The sequence below is a fragment of the Charadrius vociferus genome, unplaced genomic scaffold (assembly GCF_000708025.1).
Source record: "Charadrius vociferus isolate BGI_N301 unplaced genomic scaffold, ASM70802v2 scaffold263, whole genome shotgun sequence".
NCBI lineage: Eukaryota > Metazoa > Chordata > Aves > Charadriiformes > Charadriidae > Charadrius > Charadrius vociferus.
The window spans coordinates 179112-180040 of NW_009647769.1; the positions used below are offsets into that span (position 1 = coordinate 179112).

The 929-nt window shown below is 51.8% G+C and overlaps 1 protein-coding gene across 1 annotated transcript in view; it reads right to left on the minus strand.

The window, feature by feature from the left end:
• Positions 1 to 575: 575 nt before the first annotated feature.
• Positions 576 to 929, minus strand: part of LHFP (lipoma HMGIC fusion partner) — a 144753-nt gene continuing 144399 nt past the window's right edge. Inside the window, exon 3 of the mRNA XM_009882354.1 lies at positions 576 to 763. Coding sequence (XP_009880656.1) covers positions 645 to 763 — 119 coding nt within the window. The 3' untranslated portion in view covers positions 576 to 644. The remainder of the gene's footprint in view (positions 764 to 929) is intronic.

The window sequence follows — 929 nt, forward strand, 5'->3', positions numbered from 1 at the left end:
GCTGAAAACACAGAGGCTTAATAAAAGTTATATAGGGCTGAATAAGCAGTGGCTAAATGTTTGGGGAAGAAAAATGTGTAGAGAATATACAAAATACTGATAAAGTGGCTTATTGGTCCTTTTATTAAGTTTAATGTATAGATTAAAAAGTGTTGCAACACTGAATTTTAAACCACCAGAGAGAAGTTAAAAAAAAAAACAAAACAAAAAAGGAAAAGAAAGAAGAATCGCACCAAAAAAAGCTCCTCTCTACTCATTTTGTGCCAAGGTCAACATCTGTGCGTGCGTGTGTGCTTTCAGGAGCGCCGTGCCGAGGAGCTGCCGGATGCTACCCCAGCCCCCCAGCCCCTCACCAACCTCTCAATTCGTCGGTGCACGCAGAATTTCACCATATGCCAAAGCAGAGTTTTCCTTGCTTGTATTTTTGTGGAGCAGACCACGGGCGGGCTTGGATGAGAAAGCCCGTCCCTGTCCAGCCCAACCAGGTGGCTTTTCACCTCCCTGCCCTCACTGGGGCCACCCACTGTCCCACCCCACGCCCGCTCCAGAGAGAAAGCACTTAAATTTTCTTGTTCGTCATCGTTATCCAGAAGACGTCGGCAAGCCCCTCGGGCGTCTGGCAGCGCCCGTGCTCCGGGGCCAGCTCAGTAGGGGTACTGCTTCTGCTTCTTGCCCGAGAAGCAGGCCAGCCAGGTGCACACCAGCATGGCCGCCGCCGCGCCCCCACCCGTGCAGTAGTAGGCCCAGCCGATGTGGCAGGTCCCTGCAAGGGAAATACAGCAACAGGGTACAGTGTTAGCCGGGGAAAGATGCGCCGTTGCCACCCGCCTTTCTGCTCACCCAGGAAACAAGCACTCTTCTAGGCTTCTGCCCACTTGTATGTCCACCTCAGGCAGGGAATGAGGGGCGCAATTCAAGCAATTAGAGAA